The sequence below is a fragment of the Vitis vinifera genome, chromosome 14 (assembly GCF_030704535.1).
Source record: "Vitis vinifera cultivar Pinot Noir 40024 chromosome 14, ASM3070453v1".
Taxonomy (NCBI): Eukaryota; Viridiplantae; Streptophyta; class Magnoliopsida; order Vitales; family Vitaceae; genus Vitis; species Vitis vinifera.
In genome coordinates this window covers 13,923,379-13,950,940 of record NC_081818.1, presented here as the reverse complement: position 1 = coordinate 13,950,940, position 27,562 = coordinate 13,923,379, and the positions used below count along the sequence as shown (strand labels likewise).

The window sequence follows — 27,562 nt, the reverse complement described above, 5'->3', positions numbered from 1 at the left end:
ATACTAGTTCCCTACTTTCACAAAAAACCATAACAAATTCATAAAATAGATTATAGATTCAACTATACTAATAGTTTCAAACTTTAACAAAAAGCCATAACTAAGTCATGAAATAGAAAATAGAGTCAACCATAATAATAGTTCTAAACTTTTACAAAAAATCCATAACTAAGTCATGAAATAACAACTAGAGTAAATTTTTTCAACTTAAATCCTCCTCTCCAAGGTCATCATCATCCTCATCCAATGTATCAATAGTAGGAAAATGTCCACTATCATGTATCCCCATTTCATCTAAATCTTCATCTTCATCAATTGGTGTCAAATTCAATTCCTTCTCTTTGCCTTTGCCTCCACTTGTACCTAGCACAAAGTATTAATTATGTGTAAATATTAAAAGTTTTTTTTATTAAATTTAATCAAATTTATGATTTCAATTTTTGAGTACTTACTTGGTACTTCATTATGTTTCCTTTTGTAGGAATGTGAAGAAACCATATGATCCGATGATGCTTGCATCTCTTGGGAGTTGGATGACACAACTCTAATGGCATCAACATTGAATAATTCATTATCTTGAAGCCAACAAAGATCAAGGGGGAGGAGGGGATCTTCTTTCTCCGCAATCCATTCATCATCGGAATCAATCTCCTCTACCAAGATTGGATCAACATTTTGTTTCCTTTGTAGACTTCGCTCTCTCAATCTAGTGTTGTACCTTACATACACTAGAGCATTCAACCTTTGATGTTCAAGTCTATTTCTTTTTTTTGTATGGATCTACAAATAATAAAAGAAACAATTTTATGTGTTAAAATGAAATAAAGTTCTCTAACATTGAAATAGAAATATATGTATAAAAATTTACAAAAATAGAAGTATTACCGATTCAAATGTGCTCCAATTTCTTTCACATCCTGAAGCACTACAAGTAAGGCTAAGGACTCGAATAGCAAAATTTTGCAACTCCGGTGTTGAACCCCCAAAACGCATCCACCAACTTGTAGGACTTCTTAATGTTCGAGAATCAATTGCAATACGACTCCCAAATTCACCCATTGCTTGGTCATATGAGTCCAATTGAATGTTAGCTTTTAAACGTTCTTGATAATCCAACATCCTATCCATGCATTCAAATAATCCCTTCCTCACCTCATCAACATTAGAGAACTTATCTCCATACCGCAATTGAGGATTAAGATAATAGCCTGCTGCATGTAAAGGTCGATGAAGTTGCGGAGTCCATCTTGCATCAATTTTTCTCCAAATTGGGCCATATTTTCTCTCCATGCCCAAACAATTAAATGCAATCTTCTCCTTAGTTGAATCCATCAACTCATAAATATAACTCATGGCTGGTCTTTCCTCTGAATCAACCTCTCTCAAGACACTAACTAATGGAACAGTGGTCTTTATGCAAAAAGCAACATGAGGCCAAAAATTTGGATCAAACAACACTGTACTTCGAGTTTTCACACCTTCTACCTTTTTAGCCCATGTGCTTGAACACCATTTTTCTGAGGAGAACATTGCTATAAGAGCTTGCTTTTGCTTATAAAGACTTTGGAGAGTAAGAAATGCAGTAGCAAACCATGTAATTGTTGGACGAATAAGTTCATGATTTTTTGTAAATGTTCTCATCAAGCTAAGAACCCAAGTATGCCCATATATAAACTTCACAACTTGCCTAGCTCGAGAAAGTATAGTAGCATGAACATTTAGCTTTCCAATATCCTCCAACATCAAATCAATGCAATGAGCAGCATAAGGAGTCCACCATAATCTACTCCTTTTTTCCATAAGCCTCCTTCCAGCATTCACATAATTAGAGGCATTATCAGTGATGACTTGCACAACATTCTCTTCTCCAATTTCTTCAACCACCTCATCAAGATATTTGAACATATTTTCCCCATTTTTTATTGTATCAGAAGCATCAATTGATTTCATAAACCAAGTGCCAGCAAGACTATTCACCAAAAAATTGATAAGACACCTACTTTTTCCATCTATCCAACCATCTGACATAATTGAACATCCATATTGTTTCCAAGCTTTTTTGTGATCTTCCATAATGATACTTAGGTCATTCACCTCTTCTTTAAGAATCCATGTCCTCAATTCGTGCATAGATGGAGGCTTAAACCTGGGCCCAAAGTTTGCAACAGCATCTATCATAGGAAACCAATAAGGATCATTCACAGTGTTGAATGGGAGACCTTTTGAATATATAAATCTACCAATTTTTCTACACACTTCCTTCCTTTCTTCTTGCTTCCACTTTGAATTCAAAGTACTTTGTCTAGGTTGTGAAGTAGTAAATTTATCCATGGGTCCCCTAGGAATAGGTTCCCCACTCCCACTCCCACTCCCTAATGTCCCTATTGTTTTAGACAAGGCACTCTCATGCATTGAAGTTGGACCCATACCAATTTCTTGGAGCAATTCATTTCTCTTTGTTTTTTGATCCTTAAAATTGGCCAATGCCTCTTTGCATTCCAATCTAGCATCTTCACTAACTTTGCTGCATGGTTTCATACCATGATGAGTTCCGGCTAAGTGATGTTTTAATCTATTCACCCCTCCCGTACATCTTTGATTGCAAAATTTACATCTTAAATATTGCTCTCCAAAAACTTCAATCATATACTTCCACACAAAATCTTTTCTTGAATTTTTCGAATCGGAGGAACTCATTCTAAAAAAAAATCAACAATAATAATATTCAAATTTCCATATAACAATATAATTGACTAAAAAATAATAACAAAGCATAATTGAAATGAATTTAAAAATGAAATACAAAATTTAATTGGTTTAAATTAAAAAAAACCAATTTTTTTTAAAGGAATTTAAAAATGAAATACAAAATTTAATTGGTTTAAATTAAAAAAAAACCAATTTTTTTTAAAGGAATTTAAAAATTATACACAGAAAATCGAGGTGAAAATTAAAATTAAACCACAAATAAAAAATTCAAAATTAACAAATAATTATCTTTATTAAAAAAAAAAAAAAAAAAAAAAAAAAAAAGATGAAAAGCCTATTGTGAGAGAGAAAAATGTGGACTACCGGAAGTGTGGACTGCCCGAAGAGAGAGAAAAGGGGGGGGGGTTTAAAATTTAAATAGGAGATAGATATATATATATAACTGATTTGATAAAATAAAGAAATAAAAAAAAAATTGGATGAAAACCCGACGAAGCCCGTGTGGATTGCGGAGAGGGAAACGAAGAGGGAGAAACCAAAGGGAGTTCGCAACATACCTGGAGATGTACGAGAGTGATCGCCACCGGAGAAGACGCACTGCGATTGGTCGCCGCCGAGGGGTGAGCACTCCGTCGCCGCTTGAGTCGTTGGAGGTAGGGTTTCATTTTGGGCTTGTTTTCAGTCGAGAGTCGGGTTTTAGGGATTACTTAGGGCTTTTTTTAAATCTCTGTTCATTGCCACATCAGATCCGACAAAGCGTACGCCTTCTTCTTGAAGCGTGAAAGGCGCGATCAAAGCGCGCCTCAATCACGCCTCACCGGAAAAGCGTACGCCTTTCAAGCATTTCGTTTTATTTTTAACGCCTCAGGGCGTTTTCGCCGCGCCTCGCCTCAGGGCGCGCCTCACAAACGCCTTTAAAAACTTTGATTTTTTCAGATCATATCCCATTAGTTTCTGACCTTCTGTTAGAAACGTTGCTTCATATTAGGCCTTTATTGCCCCTATTTTTTTTACCTTCATATCCCTTCTTCCCCTCATGATGTCAAACACTTCAGAAGTTGATTCTTCAATATCAAGCGAAACCACAATCCAACAATCAACACCACTTGCTGAATTCCAGAATATAGTAGGATCCTTCAAACTCAATGGGGGAAATTATTTAGAGTGGTCACAATTGGTAAAGACTTATATTAAGGGCAAAGGGAAGTTAAACCATCCCATTGGACCTGTTGTGAGTAAGGATGATCCAAGGTTTGTCATGTGGGATGAAGAAGACTCTCAAATCATGTCATGGCTTTGGAACTCTATGCAATCGGATATAAGTCGTACATGCATGTTTCTCTCAACAGCCAAGGAAATTTGGGAGTCCGTGTGTCATACCTATTCTAAGGTAAGGGATGCAGCCCAAATGTATGAACTAAAGACAAGGATTCACAACACCAAACAAGGTATTCTTTCCGTAACTAAGTACTACAATGTTATTAAAAGTCTTTGGCTTGAACTTGATCAATATCAGAATTTAAGAATGAAGTGCAACATAGATGCAACAATGCATCAAGAGTTCATTGAACGAGAGAGGGTGTATGATTTCTTGGCGGGTTTGAATGTGGAATTGGATCAAGTACGAGTCCAAATTTTTGGGAAAGAGCCACTGCCATCTCTAAACAAAGCCTTTGCAATAGTTAGAGGAGAAGAACGAAGGAGAAATATAATGTTAGAAAAGGGAAACACCATGGACAGATCTGTTTTAGCCATCTCAAAACCAAGTGGAAATGAAGTGTTGCGGCTAATGCTGCAAACTCTGGTAGAAATGAAGGGAAGAAAACAAGTGAGAAAGACTCCTTATGGTGCAGCTATTGCAAGAAAAATAGGCACACAAGGGAGACATGCTGGAAGCTCCATGGCAAGCCCCTAAATTTCTTCAAGGGGAATGGGGGTTAAGGGGTTAATTCTGGCTATAAATCACAAGCCAATCTTGCTGAAATTGGAGGAAAACAACAGGAAGAAAACTTTGACCAAGAAATGGAGCTCAACAAGGAGGAAATTGACAAACTTAAAAGATTCATTTCCAAGCTAGAAAAACCTGAGGGGCATAGTCATTTTGCTCAAACAGGTAAGTATTCTTTCTCTTTGAGTGCCTCTAAAATTCAGTTTTCCAGCCCTTGGATCATTGATTCAGGGGCTTCAGACCATATGGCCAATTCTTCAAAAGCCTTTTCTAATTACATTCCTTGCCCGGGAAATCAAAAGATCAAAATTGCTGATGGTACCTTAGTGACTGTGGCTGGTCAAGGAGATGTCTTCTTAACATCTTCTCTGACATTAAGAAATGTCTTACATGTTCCAAAACTATTAGTAAATTTGTTGTCTATTCCTCAAATTACTAAGGACCTAAATTGCTCAGTCAACTTTACACAATCTGAATGTTCTTTTCAGGACCTTCTTACTGGGAAAGTGATTGAGCATGCTAGAGAAGAAGGGGGACTGTTTCTCCTTGAAGCTGAAAGTGGCACAACATGTCCTGCTCCTCATACGTACTTATCAAAACATCATACTCCAGCTGAGGAACAAGTTTGGTTATCCCATTTTCGCCTTGGTCATCCACCTTTTTTATTGTTGAAAAAAATATTTCCTAATATGTTTGAAAAACTAAATGTTCAAAACTTCCATTGTGATGTTTGCGAGGGTGCTAAACATCACTGTGTGTCTTTTCCTTTAAGTAATAAGAAAAGTTTTGTTCCATTTAGTTTGATTCATACGGATGTTTGGGGACCTACTAAAGTTTATAGCATTTCTGAAGTAAGCTGGTTTGTTTTGTTTGTTGATGATTGTCCTCGATTTACTTGAGTATATCTCATGAAACAAAAATCCGAGGTTAGCACAATTTTCCCCATTTTTCATGACATGCTAAAAAATCAGTTTGATGCCAAGGTCTCAGGAATAAGGTCAAACAATGGAAAAGAGTATTTTAATCAATACCTTACACCTTATCTCCAAAAAGAAGGAATCATACATTATTCATCCTATAATGATACTCCCCAACAAAATGGGATAGCCGAACATAAAAATAGGCATCTATTGGAGATCACTAGAGCGTTGATTTTTCAAATGAATGTTCCAAAGTCATTTTGGGGAGAGGTTGTCCTAACTGCTACATACCTCATAAATAGCCTACCCTCTCAGATTCTTAACTATTCTAGCCCTATTGAAACACTGTCTAGATTTTTTCCAAAATTTGATGGTTTCAACCACCTTTCCCCAAGGATTTTTGGGTGTGTGGCCTTTGTACATATATATGCTCATCAAAGAACTAAACTTGACCCAAGAGCCCTTAAATGTATCTTTGTTGGTTATTCTCCTACAAAAAAGGGTTATAAGTGCTATCACCCAGCTTCTAAAAGGTTTTTTGTCACTATGGATGTATCATTCAATGAAAAACAACCTTTTTTTTCTAGTCCTTATCTTCAGGGGGAGCCTTTTGCAGAAGATAAGGAATTCTTTCCTAGCCTACCTACTCTTCCTATCCTAGAGAACTCCACCAAAACTGTCCAAACTAAGGGATCAGATTTTTCCATAGCAGTCACTCCAGAAAATACCAAAAACACAGCCCCAGAAAATGCCTCAAACACTGAACCAGTAATGCCAGATTTTTCTATAGCTGTTACTTCAGAAAATACCCAAGCAATTGCCCCAAAGAATGCCTAAGAAACTGCACCAGAAGCTGTCCCTGAGTTACCCAGATTTGAATCCTATATGCAAAGTTCAGAGGGGGAGGATCTTCAAGTGCCACTCAAGGTCTATTCAAGGAGGAAGCAACTGGCCCCAGAAACTCCACATGTCCCAGTCATTCAACCAGAAAAAGGTACTAATTCTATTGATCTTGAAAAAAGACAATATACTCAACACCCCTTGAGCCATTTTGTTTCCCTTGAAAAACTATCACCTTCTTACAAAGCCTTTGTCTCAAAACTAAATTCCATAGAGACACCAAAAACTGTCCAAGAGGCACTTAGAAATGACAATTGGAGGAAAGCAATGATGGAAGAAATGAGTGCACTAATAAAAAATAACACATGGGAGGTTGTTGGTCTTCCCATAGGAAAAAGGAAGGTGGGTTGCAAATGGGTGTTCCCCACAAAGTTTAGGGCTGATGGCACACTAGAAAGATACAAAGCAAGACTAGTGGCAAAGGGGTACACTCAAACTCATGGAATTGATTACCATGAAAGCTTTGCACCTGTGGTAAAGATGAATACTATTCGGATTTTATTGTCCTTAGCTACTAATCTTGATTGGTCATTGCAGCAACTAGATGTCAAGAATGCCTTTTTACATGGAGACATAGAAGAGGAAGTCTATATGGAAGTGCCAATGGGGTTGGAAGAAAAATTTGAACAAGGCAAAGTATGCAAGCTCAAGAAGGCTCTTTATGGACTTAAACAGTCACCTAGAGCCTGGTTTGGAAGATTTACAAAGACAATGAACAGTATGGGATACAACCAGAGTCAAGGGGATCATACCTTATTCTTCAAACAAACAGAAATGAACAAGGTAATAGCCCTTATTGTATATGTTGATGACATAGCCTTGATAGGAAATGACCCTGCAGAAATGGAGAAATTAAAAAGGCAACTAGCTAAGGAATTTGAAATCAAAGACCTAGGGAAGCTCAAATACTTCCCAAGGATTGAAGTTGCACACTCCATTGAAGGAATCGTAATCTCACAACAGAAATACACTCTAGATCTACTAAAGGAGATAGGAATGAGTGGTTGCAAACCAGCAGAGACCCCAATAGAACAATCTCACAAGCTAAATGAAGGAAAAGGAAGGACTCCAATAAATAAAGAAAGATATCAACACCTAGTGGGGAAATTGATATACTTAGCTCACACAAGACCTGACATAGCCTATGCAATGAGTGTGGTAAGTCAATTCATGCATGATCCTAGAGAAGTGCACATGGAAGCACTATTTAAAGTGCTAAAGTACCTAAAGTCTTCACTTGGCCAAGGCATTCATTTTAAAAGGGGAGGGAGTTTGATCTTAGAAGCATACACAGATGCTGATTAGGCTGGGTCAATAATAGACTGAAGATCAACATCAGGGTATTGCACGTTTTTAGGAGGAAACATAGTGACCTGGAGAAGTAAGAAGCAATCAGTGGTAGCAAGGTCTAGTGCAGAAGCGGAATTCAGGGCTATGGCACATGGAATCTGTGAGCTTCTTTGGATCAAGATAATACTAAGTGACCTTGGAATCAAATGGAAAGAACCTATGAAACTCTATTGTGACATCAAGTCAGCCATCAGCATTGCACACAATCCAGTGCAACATGATCGAACTAAACACGTGGAAGTGGACCGACATTTTATAAAAGAGAAACTTAAAAATGGGCTGATTTGAACTCCTTATATTCCTACAAAGGGGCAGTTGGCTGATATTCTAACAAAGGGGCTTCCTACTTGGCAGTTTCAAACTATCTTAAGCAAGCTAGGAATGAGAAATATTTATTCCTCAGCTTGAGGGGGAGTGTTGGAAAATCTGCCAGTTGGAAATTCTGGCAGATTGTGTTGACCATTTTTCTAGCCCATATGAGTTGTAATAATTGTATAGTTGTACATAGAATCTCCTAGGATTTTTTCCTTTCTTAGCATTCTTCAGATAACTTATTTATCTTTGATAGCATGATCGTAGTCATTATTTCCTAGGCTATTTTTATACAATTATTCTGTATATATTCATATGTAATCCTATACAAAAAAGGGAGCAGAAAGCATTTCAAAAAAGGGTTCTAGATCTGAATGAAAACACAATCCATCTTCTCCAAAATTCTCCTTATGACATTAAAATCCATTCCTCCCTCCACACCGTTTCAAAAAAGTTAAACCAAAAAATTATGTTAGCTCCATTGAAAAATCCTCTCTTAGAGAGTTATTGATGGGACCATACACAAAGGTAAGCTAGAAGACCCTTTCTTCATCTAAGACTATCTTTGTTGTGACTAAGAAAGAACAAATAACCAATTTTGAGCAATTGTACTTGCTAGAGTATTTTTAAATCCATGCTTGGGCATTATTTCTTATGTGATACTACCCTTCATCTATGATCTCTATGTCTCAAACATCTTCTTTTAATTTCCTTTTCTTTTTAAAATAAAATAAATATAAGTAAAAGAACTTTCTTAAATATTAAAATTGAGTTGACAAAATGAAAAATATAATTATATAAAAAGATAATAGAAAAAAAGAAAAAAGTAAAAATAACAAAAACAAAACTTCTCTAATGTAACTAGTAATTTCAAGACACTCATAAGGCATTTCTTCCCTTTTCCACTTCACTGAAGGCATCATAGTGAAATGGAAATAAACTTCATGGATGCATATTATATGATTCCATAGAAGATCATTGCCAATAGTTGAAGTTTAAATATAATCATATTTTTTTGCTCTACTAATCATGAATTTTTAATTAATATTGACATATTAGTCAACCAAACATTTGATTATGTAAGCTAGAATCACAAGTTAATCCACAAGTAGCCAAAATGAGTACATCTCAAGACATGTAATAAAACTCGAAAATAGATACTCCATTACCTCATAGCATATTCGAGCATCTTCCAATTTTTTACGCATGACATAAAATTGCCCAAGATTGTGCAATGTGGCCCCCACCCTGCATAATATGTTAAAAGCTCTTAGATGAGTAACATCATAATTTCATCAATGGTACAACAAAATATGGATATTGGAACCTAGTTAGCCAATAAAGTAGTATAGTAAGAGTAAGGTTAGGGTGGGTTTATGGGAGGTTTCAAGTTCAAGTCCCAATAGGCATTAGTTGTCAACTTGTAAAACACATTGTATATCGTTTTCCTATTTTTCTGTATCATGTATCATATTGTATCGTGTATCATAAGTCTGTTTGTATAGTGAAAAATAAATAAGACTATAAAAATCCCCAATATTCATTGTAAAAATAAACTTACTTGACTTCTAATATAACATCTGACAACAAGAATGTAGCTTTTCATATAAGATTATTTTACCCATTTGTCCTTTTATGATCAATTTTTAATCTTTTAGTATATTTTAAACAAGTAATATAATAAATTCTTTTAACAAAAAAAAAAAAAAAATCATTTTTAAAAAAAATTATAGAAGATAGTTAAAGATGCATGTATCATTATATCATAATATCACATACCATATCTGTATCGTATATATATTGTAAGATACACTTTAAAATAAAAAACGGATTGTCATATGTATTGATTTCTATAAAAAAAATATATATTGTATCAAGTATCGTAAGTTTTTAACTATTATGCCAATAAGGATAAAAAGAAAAAAAAAAAAGATAGTCAAATCATATAGAAATTTTTATTTTAAACCAAAAAAAAGTATTTATTTACATGGCTTACATACAAGTGAAGGATGAAAAGTCCTTCCAAAATACAAAGGATGATAAAAAATAAAAATAAAAAAAGGAAAAACCTAACCCAAAAAAAAAAAAAAGCAAGGTAGATAAATCAATCAAGAATGAAACAAGAAGATTTACAAAATATACAACAATGTAAAATTCAAGGAGGTAAAAAAAAAATCACTTGCAAAAAAAAATAATAAAAAAAATAAAAATTTGCTTAGCTCCATGTTTAGCCAATCAATGTGCAACCTCATTAGCTAAATGAGGAGACCAAGAAAAGGGGACAACCTAAACTCTTAACTAGATCTAGGATTTGATGGAGCCATATGAATACTTCTAAGGACATTTATCCGACTTATATCCCCCATGAGATAACTAAAGCAAAGTCTCCCTCTTCAAAAAAAAAAAAAAATCTAGAGCCTTAACTTAAAATAAACCATCCAAAAGAGTTAAAACCTCTACCTTAATAATCAAACCTTCCCCTTCTAATTTAGAGATGATTCTCAACATTGTACCATACTAATCCCCAATCACACCTCTAGTTTCCAACTAGCTTGGTTTACCTACAGCACACCATTCAAAGATTAATTTTTTTTTATAAATAAGCACGGATTGTATAACAAAAGGCAAAAAAGCCACAAAGCATACAGGGGGTATATTAGGCAGTTAAGGCCTCACAACCAAAAAAGAAAAACAAAAAAACTCACCAACCCTTAACTGGAGGCTAACCACTCCAAGAAGCTAGGGAGAGCGACTCCTCTCCAATATACAATTTAGCCCAACCCCATAAATTACAAACAAAAGAATTTTTGAGCTTCTGAATTGCTAACACCATCCCCCCTCCCCCCTCCCTCCCTTTCTCCCTAAAAGCTAGTCTATTTCTCTCCTTCCAAACCGTCTAAAAAGTGTACAGCGGAATAGATTTCCAAATCTTTTTCCTTTTTTTCCCACAAAAGAGCCCCTCCAGCTAAATAAGACCTCCTTTACAGTTTCTGGAAAGACCCACTGAACACCAAACAAATCAAGAACAATATCCCACAGCACTTTGACCACTGTACAGTGTATGAGAATATGATTTACAGTTTCCTCTTCACAGCCACACAAGAAACAACAATTAAGGAGCTGCCACCCTCTTTTCTGGAGCCTATCTAGGGTAAGCACCTTCCCCCAAGTGGCCTCCCAAGCAAAGAACACAATTTTGGTTGGAACTCTATCCACCCAAATGCCACGTTTCGGAAAAACGGAGACAATGGGGCTGACCAACGAGCTGTACGCTTTCTTGACTCTGAACTGCCCGTTTCTTCCTCCCTTCCAACAGACCAAGTCTTCCTCCAAAGTAATCCTGTGACCCCTCAAAACATGAAGCAAATTACCTACCATATCCAATTCCAAATCATTAAAGTCCCTAAGAAACCTTAAATTCCAGCCTCCTTGGCCGAAATTCTGGTCCCACATGTCTTCCACTATGGCATTCCTATGAATAGCCATAGCATAAAGATGAGGGAATCTTTGGGACAGCATTGTACACCCGCACCAAAGATCAGTCCAAAATCTGATTTTGGTGCCTTTTCCCACATTAAACGCCAAATTTTCCCAGCACCAATCCGATTCCCTCAAGATCTCCTTCCAAACGCCCCATTTGCCTTCTTTGTCCTCCAACCAAAATCCTCTTGCCCATGCTTCGCCACAAGCACCTGCTTCCAAAGATCATCCTTAACACAAGCAAATCTCCATATCCATTTGCCAAGCAAGGCTTTGTTCAAAAGAGCTAGTTTCCTTAAGTCAAGCCCCCCCTTTTCCTTATCCGCACAAACCACCTCCCAGTTAACTAAGTGGGCTTTCCTTTCCAGATTTCCTCTTCCCCACAGAAAATCTCTTTGCAACTTTTCTAACCTCCTTGCCATTGTCTTGGGCATACGGAAAAAGGGACATTTGATACAAGGGCATACTAGCCGTCTTGCTCTTTATAAGAGTGATTCTCCCACCTTTGGAAATATACTGACGTTTCCAAAGCGCAAGTCTCCTCCTCACTCTCTTCCACCCCATCCCACATAGAATAAGCTTTATTAGGCGCCCCCAAGGGCAGCCCCAAATAGACTGAAGGCAAAAGCCTCACCCTACATCCTAACTCCACTACCATCTCGTCAACCTCTTCCACCTCACCAACTGGGATAATTTCACTTTTAGCCAAATTAATCCTTAACCCTGAAGCAGCTTCACACCAAAAAAGAATCCAGCTCAAATGCGTTAAGTGCTCCTTCTTTGCCTCACAAAAAACAAATGTATCATCAGCAAAGAGTAAGTGTGATATGTTGACAGTCGGTCTTCTACCACCCCGGATGCTACACCTAGAAAGAAAACCCCCTTCAACAGCCCTCCTAATTAGAACACTCAGCAATTCCATTCCCATGACAAAGAGGTAGGGGGAAAGAGGGTCTCCTTGGCGCAGCCCCTTTGAACTTGGGAAGAAACCGACTGACACTCTATTCACCAAAACTGAAAACTTGGCTATAGAAATACAACTCCACATCCAACCCAACCACTTTGGCCCAAACCCTATTTTTTGCAAAACCTTCAGCAAAAACTGCCAGTTAATGCTGTCATACGCCTTCTCGATATCCAATTTGCAAATTAGGCCTTTCTCTCCCCTTTTTTGCCATGAGTCAATGGCATCTAGAATCTGCCTACCCATGACAAAAGCATTCTGATCAGGGGAGACCACTTTTCCTATCACTTTCTTGAGTCTATTAGCCAGCACCTTAGCCAACAATTTATACAGCCCCCCCAAGAGACTAATAGGTCTAAAATCCCCAAGGTCCTCATCCCCCCCTCTCTTAGGTAACAAGACCAGAAACGTGTTGTTAAGGCTTTTGAGGAAAGAATTTTGCTCATGGAACTCCTTAAACATTTCCAATATCTCATCTTTTACAAAATCCCAGCAGCTTTGCCAAAAAGCCACAGTGAAACCATCTGGTCCTGGGGCTTTGTCTCCATTCATATCCATCAAAGCAGAATGGACCTCAACCTTAGAAAAAGGGAGCTCCAGAAACTCCGCTTCTTGCTGACTTATTTGCTTTAACTACAGTCTCCCCATATTCGCCTTCCACTCCGAATTTTCTGAGAGCAACTGTTGAAAGGCATTCGCTACCCCATCCCTCACTTCTTGCTCCTCTGACAACCACACCCCATTTATCTTTATTCTATCCAGGGAATTACTTTTCGATGGGCAGTTGCCATATAATGGAAGTAACCTGTATTTCTATCCCCTTCCCTTAACCATAACTCCCTTGATAACTGTCTCCAATGAATTTCTTCCAAGGACACCCACTTAATGTACCACTCCTTGGCTTCCTTTTTAAAAACTGTTTCCTCCTCTGTCAAACTTCTCTCGCTTTCCACCAGATCCCAGTATTCCACTTGTTGGAGAGCTGAAGCTTTATTGCACTTCAGTCTCCCGAACACATCCCTATTCCAAACTTTTAAATTTTGTTTAAGCTCCTTCATCTTTACAGCCAATCTATAGCTAGCACTGCCTCTGACCTCTATCCCCTACCACCAACTACGAATAAGATCTTTAAACCCCTCAACTTTAAGCCACATATTTTCAAACCTAAAAGGAAAGGGTCCTCTTCTTAGGCCATCACCCTCTAGTAAAATGGGGAAATGATCCGAGGTAAGCCGAGGCAACCTTCTCTGAAGAACACTACTGAATTGATCAAGCCAGCTAGGAGTCACAATAAATCTGTCCAGTCTAGCCCAGGACTAATTATTCAAACCCCCACTCCAGGTAAATAATCCCCCTTGCAACGGAAGATCAACAAGCTCTAAGTCATCAATAATCTGAGCAAATCTCCTCATTGCTGAGGTTATTCTCCCTTGTCTACTCCTTTCCCTTTGAGAGACAATAATATTAAAGTCACCCCCTAAACACCAAGGCTCTTCCCAAATTCCTCTAATCGCCCCAATCTCTTCCCATAAACACTCCTTTTCTTCTTTGGAAAAAGAACCATAGACTCCCGTAAACACCCAGACAACACCATTTTCCCCATTCCTGAATCTACAGGAAATTGAGAACTGACCCTCCTCCCAATCCAAAATTTCTAGAGACCTTTTGTCCCAGCAAATCAAAATACCTCCTGTCGATTCAATAGCATTCAAAGTCCTCCAGTCTAAGAATCTCCCCGAACCTAAACTTCTTACCACCTCTTCAAACATTGATTGGATTTTTGTCTCTTGGATACACAGCAAATCCATCTTCTGACTTTTTACAAAAGACTTGATTATTTTCCTTTTAGAGCTGTCATTCGCTCCCCTCACATTCCAACTCAATAATTTGAGATTCATTGGACTTCCGCTAGCTGGCACCCTCTGCCCTGAAGAGGACATTTCTTATTTTTTTTCCCCCTCATAGTTAATTGAACACTCAAGCCTCTTTAGCTCCCTCTCAAATTTTGATTTCTCCAATAGACCTTTGCTATGTATCCTCTCCCGCCTTTTTCTGATTTTGACTAAAAAACTCATGATTTCCTTTTCCAGGCCTTCTGTCGAGAATCCCAAAAAATGACTGAATTTGGCCAAACTACTTTCCTCCCATCTAATCTCTTTCTCGCCCTTGACTTCTTGGGGCACAAACTGAGCTAAACCCCACTCCATATTCCTTGCCTTGTTATCGACACAATTAACCTCAACCAAGTCCCAGCATCCATTGCCATTCTCAGCGGAGCCGTCTGCATCTAACATTCTCAATGTATTTCCCTCCTGGATATCCTCCCTTAGCATCCCAGAATGGTCGTAATACTCCCCCTCCGGAGTTCGACCAAGAGAAAAAGAATTAGAAGGAGAAGACCCTGAGACCCTTAAGCCCCACGAATTTAAAACAGTCTCATACCTCGAAGCTTCTTCCACTAGTGCACGGTCTATCGTTGAATGTTGGGTTTCCAATTGCTGCTTCCTCTAGGCTTCCTTCTCCTGGAGCTTAAGAAACTCAATCTCCAAGTTGCACCCATTGTAGGTACCAGGGCGAACTAAGGAACAAACCTTCACCGAGAGCCCACTGTCAAGAAGTAGGGTCTGGGACGGGCCAGGACTGTCCCCTATCAAGACAGATGGCCCAATAGGCGAAGAAAACACCTCGACGACAACCCACCCCTTATCCTTAGAAAGCGACGGCCCAATCACTGGCCCAGCGCCAACAGCCGCAGCCCCCTTTAAATTTTCTCCCACTGATGGGCCTTGCGAAGAAGACCCACCAGCCCTATTCGAACCCAAAATACCCATGGCAAGGCCTGATGAGGAAGGCCTAGCCTTCGGTGGGTCAATAAAAAGCCGGGTCACCGACCCAACTTGAGCCCGATTTTCAATCACTTCACAACCCGCCCTGCTCGCCTATCCACCGGTCCCATCTGCTAACCGGAGCGGCGCCTTGAGCCTCGCGTTTGCCAGCTCTTCCACTTGCGGGCCAGCGCATGCAACATCATCACCCTTAACCTCTCCACTCGTTCAACCATTCGAATCTCGACTGTCCACCGAGGCTTTCTTCAGCGACGGCTTGATCTCCCACCAAAGGGAGAGGGAATAAACCGCCTCCTCAACCCCGATCTCCAACTTGCTCAACAAGTCTTCGCCGTTCGATTTAACTAATATCCGAGCCCACTGAAGTTCCTCCATACTCTTCGTCTGTGGGTCAATGGCAATGAAACCACCACACACTTCCCCCACTCTTCTCAAAATGGACGGGACCCACAATGAAATTGGGAGTCCTAGAATCTTTACCCTAGCTTCATTTCTTGTTTCACCTTCTTCCAAACACCCAGTCCTTGGACTCCAACGCTCCAAGCCCACCTGAAGCCCTCCCACAGATCTTTTCCCAGAGGTTAGGACACATTTGGCTTCTTCCACAAATTCAAACTCCAAAAGAGCCCTTCCCTTTTCCAACCCTAGCTTTCCTTTCAACCCCCAAGAACTTACCATTAACCACCCTAATCTCTCCAAGTCCTCTCCTCTTGCGGAACTAAGGTTCCAGCTTCCGACCAGACAATGTTCCAATCTACTCAAATTTCGGCTTATTTCCTCCCATTTTACCTCCACTTTGACCGTTTTACTGTCCCTGCTCCTCGGCCTCTTCGCCATTTCCGCATACGACCTTCCCGTGGCTCTCTCTTCCTGTTTGTTCTCCTTTCTGCCGAAAATTACACCCAGGTTTCGTAACATCTCCGCCATAGAGATCCATCCCCCCCTTTCCTCTCTGCCTTTCGGGATGCATATGTCGTATCTCTTCTTCTCCAGGTCGACAACCCCTAACCGGAGAAAGCATCCCGCACGGTTGGCGTCTCGCACCAGGGAGTAACTTCTCCCCTTTTCCTTCCATCCCCTTTCCCATTTTCCTTCTTTCCCGTCCTTGATGCACTAGTTCAGACCCTCCAGAAAAAACCCTACACTCGCCGGCCCTAGATGGACCCATGACAAAACCCCTCTCTTGCTTTCCACGATGATAACTTGGGGTTTGCCTTTTCTCTCCTCAACTCCAATTTCGAACACCTTCGACTCCACCCCAAAGCTACTTCCCTTCCGTTTTCTCCGATTCTCTGCTCGACTTTCTCCCTCGTCGCCCTCGCTCTCGCTCACTCCCTCTCATGTTGCTACATATGGAGTTGAAAGATTATTCTAATCAAACCAAATGGAGTTGAACACAATACCGAGAACATCTTACGACATTCTCTCTTTGACCTTCATATTGTGTTCCAATCAAGCTATAGAATGTCTAATGGAGTACCCTAAAAAATTGTGGAGGAAGAAGCTCAAAGGGAAATGTAAAAATGTATCAAATCCCAAATAGATTCTATAGTCTTCCATTTATTCTAAAAAATTATCACATTCCTCTTTCCCTAAACTATTCGTTAGGACCATAACAATGCAAGGCAAGTCACACATATCCTCCATACCTCATCCTTTTTTAAAGTAAAGCAAGAACAACACAACGACTCGTGGTCTCTCATGTCACAACCTGTTTTCCCTTTTTTTTTTTTTTTTTTTTTTTTTGATAACCACCATGTCACAACCTTTACCACATCTACAAATTAGCACAAACATAATTCCTATTTTCCTACTCTCATCTTCAAAAATTTTCAAGTCAAAGACCCTTTTGATGTGGTTGTTTCGGTTGTATCAATGTCTTCTTTCTTAAGAGGTTTCAATGTTAACTTTTTTTTTTTTTTTTTGATTGGAAACGACACAAAGATATATTGATAAAAAAAAAGAAGTACAATAATAAGGATGAGAAATCCTCCCGCCAAAGAAAACTAAATTATAGGAAATTACACTGAAAACAAGCAAACTCTCTATAAAGGATCATTCCTTATGGAGTATTAACTTTATACTATCTGTTTTAAATGAATATGTGTTAGGCTTAGTGTAATAGACCAGGTCATTGTCATACAACCATGTCTTTGCAATAGAATGTCACAGCATCCATAGCTCCCATTGCAACAAGCCTCACCATTAATTGCATCCCCTTTAATGATCTTCATTATATAATAGGAGGTAACTAGCACTTTTTTCATCTTTCAAAATCATGAAATTTTGTAATGGGTAGATAATGTTGTTATTAGTAGAGAATTGACAACAAGTTTGAATAGTCAAAGGTTTGCATGGGAAAAGTTTGTTATTAAATGAGAAGTTAAAAGGTTAAGTCTTTTTTTTTACTAGAACTATAGTAAAAAAAATATATAAAGGATACTGATTGTATCTTGGAAACCATCAAAAAGTAGTTGAGGTTGGCATTACAAAGGGGAAAAACCTACTTATTGTAAGAATTTGATGATTTTCACAAAGAAATATACTAAAGTGATAATCTAGAACTTTCTGGTTTCATCTTATGCAAAGGTTCCTATATTTTTTTCTTAAGAAATCTTAGCTCCAATAGCATTTTTCCTTTTTTTCTTTTTTTTGATAGATTTGGCTCCAACAGTGTTTGGAGTAACTTAGTTGTAGTCTACTTAAATAGTAGATATAATAGTTTTTCAATTTTCATCAATTGGTATCATAGCCTATGTTCTAGATTCATGATTGTTTAGAATCAATGGTAAGGTTTGGGGATCATTTGAATGCTACATCATCACAACCAACAGGAAATGATCCAACCAGAGAAGAGTTGGCAAAATTGCAACAACAACTTAATTAGTTATGTGCTAGGTTGGAGCAAGCTAGTAATTTTGGTGATCTGAATTTTATCATTGGTGGCTAAACAAAGCAGAACTTCCAGACTTACCAGTGGAGGAATTTGAGAAATCAGTCTACTATTGAGGAGTTCCATCAAATAGTAGAAGACTTTTCCAATGAAGAAGGTGGAGTTTTACCTTTGGAGAGGCAACCAATATTTCATTGTACTATTCATGATCAAAATTTAAGTATTAAGGTAGATATTACACATTGTATTGGAGAGGAGCAATCAAAGGTCTTAGATTCATTGAATGAAGTTGAAAGAATTTTTGAGTTTCTAAATCTTCCTGAAAACAAAAGGGTGAAGTTAGTGGATATAAAATTGAAGAGGTATGCTTCCTCTTGGTGTCAACAAGTGCAAATCACAAGAGTCCAATCTAGAAGGAGAAAATCCAGTGGACTAAACTGCAATAGCAAATTTGAAGTCAATTCCCCCCATTGATATGAACGAATTATTTTTCGGCAATACCAAGCACTTTAGCAAGGCCAACATTATGTGCGAAAATACACTAATGAGTTTTACAAATGCGGACTAGAGTACAACTAACTAAAACAGGCTTGCAAGTCATTCCATGTTATTTGATGGGATTGAGGCCAAATGTTAGAAATTTGGTGGAGCTACAACCTCATTGAACACTAGCTAGTGCTGTTCAGTTGGTAATGAAGGGGCAATGAAGGTTGAAGGTCAACAAAGATGGTCCAACAACCACCCGATTAAAAGTGCAAGGGGGCCTAATCAATTAGAGGATAGTGAGCAGCAAGTAGATGTCAAGCAAATATCAGTGGCAACGATTGATGATTTGCAGAATTCTAGATCAAACACTCACTTCCAAGCTCGCAACTAAGGCCAAGGGCGTGCAACAATGAGAAATAATATTCTCGGAAATAGTAGCATCTCAACAACCAAAAAAAGTTAAACAAGAGGCATCCCATTGGGTCTTTTACATGCAATGATTTACATTTGTGATGAAGCATAAGTCTGGAGCAAGTAATAAAGTTGCAAATGCACTTAGTCAAAGAAGTTTGTTGTTGACTAGTATGACTATTATTGCTAAGGGTTTTGATTCCTTCAATGATCTTTATCTTGGTGACCATTTCTTTGGTTCAATTTGAAAAGATCTTATTAATGGACAGTTAGGAAAGTATTTGTTGCATGATGACTTCCTATTCAAAGGAAACAAACTTAGTGTTCCAAATTGCTCATTGAGAGAAAAGATCCTCCAAGACATGCATGGTGGAGGCTTAGGTGGATATTTTAGGCAAGGTAAGACATATACTATGATTAAACAGAAGTTCTTTTGGCCGAAAATGAGGAGGGATGTTTATAAATTAACTAAAAGGTGTTAAACATGCCAAGAATCAAAAGGAAAAGTTCAAAATACAAGTTGGCACACTCCACTACTAGTTTTCACGGCTCCTTAGGAAGATGCAAGCATGGACTTTGTGGTGGGATGGCCTAGAAGTTAACATGTAATCCATCTTTGTGGTGGTTTATGGATTTTCAAAAATAACTTATTTCATTTGTTGCAAGAAGATTATAGATGCTTCAAATATAGCAAATCTCTACTTTCAAGAGATTGTGTGATTGCATGGAGTTCCTAAAATCAATCACATCAGATCGAGACTCCAAGTTTCTCTCATTTTTGGAGAACTTTATGGAAGAAGCTTGGAACTAGGTTGTAGTACAATACTCTTCCTATCACCAACAAATGGGTGGACAAACTGAGGTTGTCAATAGAAGTTTAGGAGATTATTGAGGTGTTAGGTTGGAGAAAATACTAAGCCATGGGAAGTTGTGGTTGCATAAGCAGAATTTGCCTATAACTATTCCAAGAATCAAACTATATGCAAAAGTCCTTTTGAAGTCGTTTATAGGCAGCAGTCAATGCATCTTTATGATTTAGCTCCTTTACCATAAATGGGAAGAAATAGCTTAAAGGGTGAAAACATGGCTGACTTAATGAAAAAACTGCATAAAGAAATCAGATTGAAGATAGAGGAGTCGAATGCAAAAGGTGATGGGTAAATTAGTGTCCAAGTCCCAAAATGCTTTTGTGGAGGGAAGGCAAATCCTGGATGCCTCGTTGATTGCGAATGAGGCGATTCATTCAATGCAGAAAAGTGGGGGAGGGGGCATCCTTTGCAAGCTAGATATTGAAAAAGCATACGACCATGTGAATTGGAGTTTTCTCTTTTGGTTAATGGAAATGATGGGCTTTGGAGCTAAGTGGATCAGCTGGATTCAGTGGTGTATTGGGACTGTCAGTTTCTCTGTCCTTATTAATGGAACTTCCTCAGGCTTTTTCAAAAGTTCTAGGGGTTTGAGACAGGGGGATCCCCTTTCCCTCTACTTGTTCGTGACTGTCATGGAGGCACTTAGTTGCTTGTTGAAGAGAGCAAAGGAGGGGGGGGGGGGTTTGTCGGGGTAGCAACTCAGTGGTAGAGGAGGGGGGGGGAGTGGAGATCACTCATTTGTTGTTTGCGGATGACACCTTAGTTTTTTGTGAGCCTTCCATTGATCAGGTGTCCTATTTGAGTTGGCTTCTTATGTGGTTTGAAGCAATGTCAGGGTTGAAGGTGAACATAGACAAAAGTGAGATCATCGCGGTGGGAAGAGTGGAGAATGTAGAGGAGGTGGCCCTTGAGTTTGGATGCAAGGTCAGCAAGCTTCCTTCTACTTATTTGGGTCTTCCTTTGGGGGCTCGCTTCAAGGAGGTGGCTACTTGGGACGGAGTTGAGGAAAGGTTGAGGAAGAGGCTTTCTATTTGGAAAAGGCAGTATATCTCCAAGGGGGGCAGAACGACCTTGATCCGGAGCACTCTGTCCAGCATGCCTATCTATTGTATGTCCCTGTTTCAGATGCCAAGAAGCGTGAGTTCGAGATTGGAGCGAATCCAAAGGGATTTTCTTTGGGGTGGTGGGGCCTTGGAAAGGAAACCTCATTTAGTGGAATGGTCTATTATTTGCTCAGATAAACGAAAGGGCGGTTTGGGTGTGAGGAGCTTGGCGTTGCTAAATAAGGCTCTCCTATGTAAGTGGAGTTAGCGTTTTGCGGTGGAAAGGGAAGCTTTATGGAGGCAAGTCATAAGTGCAAAGTACAGGGAAGAAGAGGGTGGTTGGAGGTCCTGTGTTGTGAGAGGAAGTTATGGGGTTGGATTGTGGAAAGCGATTAGGAGAGGGTGGGAAGCGGTAGGTAACAATTTGGTTTATTCTATGGGAAATGGTAGGAGGATTAGATTCTGGGAGGAGAAGTGGTGTGGAGATGATAAGTTGTGTTCTCTTTTTCCTTCTTTATATGCTATATCCTTGGATAAGGAGGCTTGGGTAGCGGATGTATGGAGTCATTCTGGAGGGGGAGTGTGGGCTCCTAGGTTCTCTAAGCGAATTAATGATTGGGAGGTGATCGAGGTGGAACGCCTTCTCTTGAGGTTGCAAGGGAGGAGGGTTTACAGTGATGTGGAAGATGAAGTAATTTGGACTAAGGCAAAGGACGGAAGATTCTCAGTTAAGTCTCTTTACAAGGATTTGGATCCGGAAAGACGTGAAGAATTTCCTGCAAACATCATTTGGAATTCTTTGGTACCTCCGAGGGTAAGTTTTTTTGCTTGGGAGGCCACGTGGAAAAAGTCCGTAACATTGGACCGTCTTCAGAAAATAGGGTTCTCCTTGGCTAATAGATGCTATTTGTGTTTGGTAGAGGAAGAATCTATTGATCACATCCTCTTGCATTGTGGGTTAGCCAGAAGTTTATGGAGCTTACTTTTCTCTCTCTTTGGAGTTTCGTGGGTGCTCCCCTCTTCAATAAGAGAGGCGTTATTGGGGTGGTTAGGGCCTTGTGTGGGAAAGGAAAGGAGGAAAGTGTGGCGTTCAGCACCCTTGTGCCTTTTTTGGATTGTTTGGAAAGAAAGAAACAGTAGGGCTTTTGAAAATGTAGAGCATTCGATTCAGGGGTGTAAATAGGTTTTACTTTGTAATCTGTGAGTGTGGACCAAGGGTTTTTTTGGTTCTGGTCCCACTTCCGTTGTAGATTTTGTTGATTGGTTAGGCCATGGGTAAAGGTTTTTTCTTTTTCTTTGTATACTTCCTATATACGTTGGGGTGCTTCCTTGAAGTGCCTCTTTTTATTAATATATTTCTCTTTATTCATCAAAAAGAAAAAGAGCAGCCAAACTTTCAAGAAGGCAACATGGTGATGGTGTACCTACACAAGGAAAGATTTCTAGTTGGCTCTTATTCTTATTTTAAGTTAAGCAAAGGAAAGATAGGACCTTATAGAATCATCAGTGAGATTGCGGAGAAAATTAAAATTCTAAGAAGGCAATAGGAAAACAATCTTAACCATAAGTAAATTAGCTCAGGGAAACATAAACTAGAAGCCCCAATAAAGTAGAAAACTATAATAAAAGTCAAATGAGAATATAATAGAAGTTTAATCAAAGTAGAAAACTTAAATACATGGAAACCTACTATAAGTGAATTCCTAATTGTAAACTAATTATATTTTATTACAGTATGGTGGTTTGGCCATACTTCTTGAATGCTCCTGCATCAGTTTTGCACAGTAAACAACATTCTTTCTCTTTAGCTTCCATGTCAATACCCACCCTACCAATAACACATCCTTTAGATAATAACATTTCCAAAGCATTCCTGTTTGAAACCATAAAATCTACTTTCAAAGCTTTCAACTTTATCGTGAAATGAGAACTCAAATACTTAACAATATGCCCCCATTGGTTTTCACTAAAGCTCCAAAGTCATCTGCCTTAAACCAAATATTCTTGATTTGAAAGGACATTTTCCTTTTCCTAAACCCCCGCATCTAACAGAATTCGCAAATAATCAAAAAGTAGCATAGGCACTAGGATCCATTTATCTTCAATATACTCCATTTTTTGGGGTTAGATATATCCCACAGTATCCATTTCTGAATCTGTGGCCAAATCCATATAATTAAATCGGTGTCTTGATAACCATTGTTAGTCTCTATACATCATGGGAATATATCCTAACAATTTAAGCTTTTAAGAAAATTAGTAACTTAACCTGGTCTTAGAGTTGTGGCTAACTAAAGGTCTTGAGTTTGAATCTCTCCTACTGTTTATTTCCCCATCTATATATTCAGAACTACTGGTGTACTGCTTAGTTTGTCTCTGCATATAAGTATGAGGTCACATGTGAAGAAGGGTGTTAGCCTAGTATATACTATGGGCCCATATCCTATCAACTAAATTGTTAAGAACATTGTAACAACCATAATGATGTCAAGCAAAGCAAACATCTATACATTTGTACACCTTAGTAGATGACAAGTGACAAGTCCATCAAATGGCATAGAAAAATCTATTTATGTCTGAAGAATTTCTGAACTCCTTTATTGATTATATTCGGTACACACCATACACATATATATACACAAATGACTGAATAAGAAAAAATCAATCTAGCTTAATTCTCTCCTAAAATTAGGAAACTGAATCATAAGGAAATATCCTAAATGATCTCTCCTTTGTTATTCCTAAAATACTTTCCTAAATTAAAATCCTAACTTTGGCATTATTTCAACACTCCCCCTCAAGCTGGAGAATATATATCATATAATCTCAGCTTGCAAGTTAAGTCTTCGAAGTTAGGCCTAAGTAAAGCTTTGGTGAGGATGTCTGCGGTTTGGTGCTTGGTAGGAACATAGTTCAATTTAACCGTCTCACTAGTCACCTTCTCTGTGATGAAGTGTCTGTCAATCTCAACATGCTTGGTCCTGTCATGATGCACGGGGTTCTTTGCTATGCTTATAGTTGCCTGATTATCACACATCATCAGAATTGGAGATGAACTCGTTTGTCCCAGTTCACTAAGAACCCTTTTTATCCAAATCCCTTCACAGATTCCCTGTGCAAGAGCTCTGTACTCAGCTTCTGCACTACTTCTGGCTACAACTGATTGCTTCTTACTCCTCCAGGTAACAAGATTTCCCCAGACAAAAGAACAATATCAAGAAGTGCACCGCCTGTCAATGATGTTTCCTGCCCAATCCGCATCTGAGTATACTTCAGTGTCACGGTTCTCTGTCTTTCTGAAGAATAGACCTTTCCCTGGTGTCATTTTTAAATATCTAAGAATTCTGTAGACTGCTTCCATGTGTTCCTCAGTGGGGCTGTGCATGAATTGACTTACAGCACTCACTGCAAAGCCAATATCTGGCCGAGTATGTGAGAGATAAATCAAGCGCCCGACAAGCCGCTGATATCTCCCCTTGTCTACCGGTGTACTTTCTTTCTCGATACCAAGTTTCTTCTGACTATCCATAGGAGTATCAATTGGTTTGCATCCAAGCATACCGGTCTCCTTAAGAAGATCGAGTATGTATTTTCTTTGAGAGACTACGATTCCCTTCCTTGATCTAGCCACTTCCATACCAAGGAAATATTTCAAATTTCCAAGGTCTTTAACTTCAAACTCTTCTGACAAATACTTCTTCAAATTCTGTAACTCCCCCATATCATTTCCAGATAGAATAATATCATCAACATAGACTATCAATATGGCCAATTTCCCGGCATGAGACTTCTTGACAAATAGAGTATGATCAGCCTGACCTTGTTTGTAGCCCAGCTTCAGGACTGCTTTTGTGAATCTATCAAACCAGGCTCGAGGAGATTGTTTAAGGCCGTACAAGGATTTTTGGAGTTTGCAAACCTGATTCTTTGCCATACTTTCTTCGAAACCAGGTGGTATTTCCATGTAGACTCCCTCTTCTAGGTCACCATTTAGAAACGCATTTTTTATGTCCAGTTGTTGCAAGCACCAATCTTGATTGACAGCCAATGAGAAAAGAATCCTGATAGTGTTCAGTTTTGCAACAGGAGCAAAAGTCTCCTGATAGTCTATCCCATAGGATTGTGTAAACCCTCTAGCTACCAAACGAGCCTTGAATCTCTCGACTGATCCATCTGCTTTGTATTTTATGGTGAAAATCCACTTGCACCCCACAGGCCTCTTCCCAACCGGCAAATCTGTCATAGTCCACGTCCCATTCTTCTCAAGTGCATCAATCTCATCTTGTACTGCCTTCTTCCATTCTGAAATTTTTAATGCCTCTTGTATTGTGTTGGGAACCTGAGTATCATCAAGAGAAGTAGCAAATGCTCTGTAAGATGGTGATAGCCCTTCATACGTAACATAATTCCCAATTGGATGATCTGTACATCTCCTAACACCCTTCCTCAATGCAATCGGCAGAGTAGAATCATCAATGCTGGGAATTAACACCTCTCCAGCCCTATCCTCACCTATGTTCTCTTCAGGAAGACTTGAATTGGAGTCAATATATTGGCCACATGTTGACTGTGATCCGTGCTCTAATTCCTGTCTTTTCCTCCTCCTGATGTAAACTTGTAAGTTCTCATTAGCAGTTGTGGGGCAATAGGTTGAATAGGCATGGGAGACTGGATGGTCACGGGAGAAGGAACATTTGTGTGCTGGGCTGGCTGGACTGATGACGGCATGGGTGTGGACAACTCAGTGGGCGCGAATTGGGAAGGATTTGGTGACTCTGAGTGAAAAGAAGGTACACCCTCAAGATGAGACTCCCAAACTTGATGTTCATTAATGCTCTCCCCCTGAACATGAAATTTGGGATAGAAGAAGACATGTTCAAAGAAAGAGACGTCCATGGTGGTGTAAAATCTTTTGTTGGTTGGAGAATAGCATTTGTACCCTTTTTGGGTTGGAGAATACCCTAGGAAAATGCACTTATTTGCTCGAGGAGCAAATTTGCTACGATTTTGAGGATACACATGAACGAATGCCGTACAACTAAATACTTTGAGTGGTAAATCAGAAGAGGCGGCATGGGTGTGAGGAAACTGTTTTAAGAAAAGTTGACGTGGGGATTGAAAGGTAAGCACTCTGGATGGCATACGGTTAATCAAATAGGTAGCTGTGAGAATAGCTTCCCCCCAGAAATAGTTTGGAACATTAGAGGAAAACATAAGGCACCGGGCAACCTCCAAGAGATGTCTATTCTTGCATTCGGCCACCCCATTTTGTTGTGGGGTGTCAACGCAAGAACTTATGTGGATAATGCCATGATTTTGAAGATAAGTACTTAGACTACTAGTAAAGTATTCCTTTGCATTATCTGACTTGAGGACTTGTATTTTGGAATTGAATTGATTTTGAACCATAAGATTGAAGGTTTGAAAAATGTGCCCGACCTCTGACTTTTCTTTCATAAGGAAAACCCATGTTACCCGAGTATGATCATCAACGAAAGTCACAAACCATCGAGTGCCAGAAATATTTTTTATCCGGGAGGGACCCCACACATCACTATGTACTAGAGAGAAAACAGTCGAAGGTTTGTATGGGATTTGAGGATATACTGTTCGAGTATGCTTTGCAAACTGACAAATTTCACAGTGATAAGATGCTGGATTTTTATTGATAAATAATCTGGGAAACAATTTTGCAAGGTAAACAAAGCTAGGATGACCAAGGCGATAGTGTAACATTATAATCTCACTATCTTTATTGACCTTAGAATTTGACACAGAATTGAAAGACTCTGACATACTCTGAGACTGTACGCAACTTGCTTGAGAGACTTGGTTTGAGAATTGGCCACATGAAAGGAGGTAGAGCCCGGAACACACAAGTTTGGATAGAATTTAGTAACACATTGGAGATCATGAGCCAATTTGCTAATGGACAAAAGATTACAATCCAAGTTTGGAACATGGAGGACAGAGTCAAGATATAAGTCTTTAGTAAGTTTTATAGAACCTGTCCCGGCAATTTTTGACTTTGAACCATCAGCAATATGGACGGATGAATGACCATTACTTGGCTTGTAATTTTGAAGAATGGCAGCATCTCCTGTCATGTGATCAGAAGCACCTGTGTCTACTATCCACGGCCTCATTCCTCCTCGATTAGCAGTGAAGGCTACACCGGTAGTACTGCCACTGCCAACTTGGCTTAATAATTTCTGTAGCATCTCCATCTGCTCTTTGTTGAATGGACTCGGCTCGGGAACAGATGTGCTCTCAGAGTTGGCAGCCACGTGTGCTCTGCCATCTCTGTCAAACCGTGGCTTTGGTTTCCAATCAGCAGGTTTGCCATGAAGCTTCCAGCAAGTCTCCTTATAATGGCCTGGTTTCTTACAATAATCACACCAAGGCCTATCCCGTTTCTGACGATCTCCACC

General features: G+C 39.1%; 2 protein-coding genes across 7 annotated transcripts in view; both read right to left on the bottom strand.

Moving 5' to 3' along the window:
* LOC100263535 (uncharacterized) overlaps positions 1-27,562 on the bottom strand; it is a 91,647-nt gene that overhangs the window by 39,829 nt on the left and 24,256 nt on the right. For all 6 annotated transcript variants that reach the window (XR_002031799.2, XR_787529.2, XM_010661989.3 and 3 more), the window contains exon 6: positions 9,309-9,387. Coding sequence is in view for 4 of the 6 variants with exons in the window: in XM_010661989.3 (XP_010660291.1) it covers positions 9,309-9,387 (79 nt within the window). In the remaining 2 variants the exon portion in view is untranslated. The remainder of the gene's footprint in view (positions 1-9,308; positions 9,388-27,562) is intronic.
* On the bottom strand, positions 31-6,591 carry LOC109123935 (uncharacterized). Its single transcript, XM_019225153.2, has 4 exons — positions 3,267-6,591; positions 886-2,698; positions 453-780; positions 31-363 (listed from the first exon to the last, which is right to left on the bottom strand). Exons 2-4 carry the CDS (start codon positions 2,695-2,697, stop codon positions 203-205), a joined length of 2,301 nt encoding a protein of 766 aa, XP_019080698.2. The 5' UTR covers position 2,698; positions 3,267-6,591; the 3' UTR covers positions 31-202.